The sequence below is a fragment of the Camelina sativa genome, chromosome 19 (genome assembly GCF_000633955.1).
Source record: "Camelina sativa cultivar DH55 chromosome 19, Cs, whole genome shotgun sequence".
Lineage (NCBI taxonomy): Eukaryota > Viridiplantae > Streptophyta > Magnoliopsida > Brassicales > Brassicaceae > Camelina > Camelina sativa.
Window position 1 is genome coordinate 3,391,825 of NC_025703.1, and position 2,483 is coordinate 3,394,307.

Consider the following 2,483-nt stretch of genomic DNA (forward strand, 5'->3'; position numbering starts at 1 on the left):
TTACCAAAATATTTGAAGCTATTATTCATATTTGGTAGATTATTTCTCTTAATTACTTAAATTTTAAAGGGTACGAAAATAGAGAACTAAACTTTTCGTACTCTGAGAGACGTTGCAAGAATAAGAACAAAAAGAGGCGTACCCCGTGAGGCAGTGACTCTGCCACCCTCTCAAGGGGACACATAGATCTTTATGATTTATCTTTCCCTGAACTTATTATTTCATATGGTTGTATGTAAATTTCTTCTTCTTTTTGTGAGATTAACGTTGTTGTTAGGAACTCTTCTTACTTATCAATATGTATGTTTCGTTTATGTGTATATCTTACAATATGGCTTGATGATTTAAATCTGTAATGATAAAAACTGATTACAATAACTCCATATTAATTACTCCTAACTGAACTTTTAAAGAAAAATGAGACGAGATTTTTGCAGCAATTTTCTGTTATATATGAAAATTATATCTATATTTTAGAAAAAAAAATATGTGAATCTTAAAGACAAAAACTTAAGATTTAAAAGTTATTATTATTTATTAAATATAAATTCAAATACTCGCACATTATGAATCACAAAAAAATTATTATCCAATCATGAGCCACTCTTCAGAGCATAAACTCCAACCATCAAGGGACTATTATCTATTAATATCCATATATATATTATTTATACGTTAAAAAAGTATCATCAAAATATTGCAAAAACATTTCATCACACCCTAACTGATCACCAGATTGGATGGATGCATGGTGGAAAAACGACTTTAATTTAAGGACCCGGTTTAGCGACTTCAGTACAAGCTTCTGGAACCAACTTTCCGCTGAGAACAGGCTTAATGTTAGAACAGGCAGAGACAGCTGGTCCTTCTTTACCATTGTGGACCAAGTTGATGTCAGCGAGGGCAATGTTGGTGCAAGGACATCCTTTGCTGCACATTAGTTTCACAGCCACCTTTGTTGCTGATGTGCCCTTAATGTTCTTGATGGTCACGTCCGACAATTTTACTTGAGATGGTACCTTCATGCATATTAGTTAAAGAGATGAAATTTAAGTTTTTGCTCTATATATAATATTTTATTTAAAAAAAATCTATCAAATTAATGTAGATATTTTGTGTATTAATTGATTTGATTAGGTTACTTACCCCAGCTTTGCATTTTCCATGTGGACAATACTCTTGGTCGATGAGAACGGGGGTGCTAACATTGTCCATTGTGATATCTTCGAAAATAATGTTGGAGGCAATACCAGGGGGAGATCCAGGCCATGTCTTGATGCGAACTCCATTGTCAGTGTTCTTGATAAGGCATTTCCTCACGGTGACTCCTTTCACTGGTTGCTCATTAGGATACAATCCAAGACTTCCAATGGAAATACCATGTCCTGGTCCACATTCGACGTTCTCAATAAGGAGATTTTCAGTACCATCTCCAATGGAAACGCAGTCATCTCCAGTTCTAATCTTTGCCCCTATTAAGTTAACACCGTTGGACCTTCCGATGTGGATACCATCGGTGTTGAGACTCTCTGCAGGTGCATCAATGCCAATATTCTCAAGAGTTAAGTTCTTGCAGTTAATGATGTTCATGTGGAAAAGTTTGCTGTTTGTTGACGTAATGCCCATAATTTTCGAGTTTGTTAGACCCGTTAATCGGATGTTCTGTTACAAAACACATAAATATAATGAGTTATACATTTGATGAACAAAAACTTCTAAAATGTATATAAAAATTGAATGTGCTTACGATGGGGAGAGAGTTGCATTTGCCAGTTTTGGCGCAGTCATTGACCTTCCAAGCGAGGGCACCTTGACCATCAAGAATAGCATTGTTCCCTTTCAACGTGAAATCACAAACATTGTCAATTTCAATCCATCCCGCATGAGGTTTAGTTGCCGCGACCGTAGCTGGAGCCTTTAGATTGCCATTCAATTCCAAAGTGACTGGACCCTTGCATGGACCTTTGAGTTCTAAGCTCCCTACCAAATATTCACCTTTTGGCACTATCAGTGTCCCCCCTGCTGCACACACATCTGTCCATGCTTTCGCAAATGCCTATACATGAATCTATTTGAGTCAGATTCATTGTTAACACATACAAAATCGAATAATAATACAATATATGGTACGTACGGCACAATCATCAGTTTTCCCGTCTCCTTTGGCTCCTAATACTTTAACATCGCAACTTGCTTTAGGTCCACCAGGTACCGCTCCAGATACTGCTCCAGATACTTTATCGCCAACTGCCGTAGCTGCATCTTTTGCTTTATCGCCAACTGATGTAGCTGCATCTTTTGCTTTATCAACAAGTGGTGTTGCGTCTGCTACTAAGGTGGCCATAACCACTAGCACGATAAAAAACAACCCATTTGTTATACGAAAACCCTCCATTATTTGTTTTCTAAATTTTTTTAATGGATTTTTTTTTTTGTTTTTTTTTGTTTTTTTCCTTTATTCCTTCTTTTCTTTTTGTTTTATG

At 36.2% G+C, this 2,483-nt stretch overlaps 1 protein-coding gene across 1 annotated transcript; it reads right to left on the reverse strand.

Annotated features, from left to right (window-relative positions):
- Window positions 515–2,470, reverse strand: LOC104764511 (exopolygalacturonase clone GBGA483-like). The gene is made up of 4 exons (XM_010488054.1): window positions 2,135–2,470; window positions 1,748–2,056; window positions 1,147–1,662; window positions 515–1,019 (listed from the first exon to the last, which is right to left on the reverse strand). Exons 1-4 carry the CDS (start codon window positions 2,393–2,395, stop codon window positions 771–773), a joined length of 1,335 nt encoding a protein of 444 aa, XP_010486356.1. The 5' UTR covers window positions 2,396–2,470; the 3' UTR covers window positions 515–770.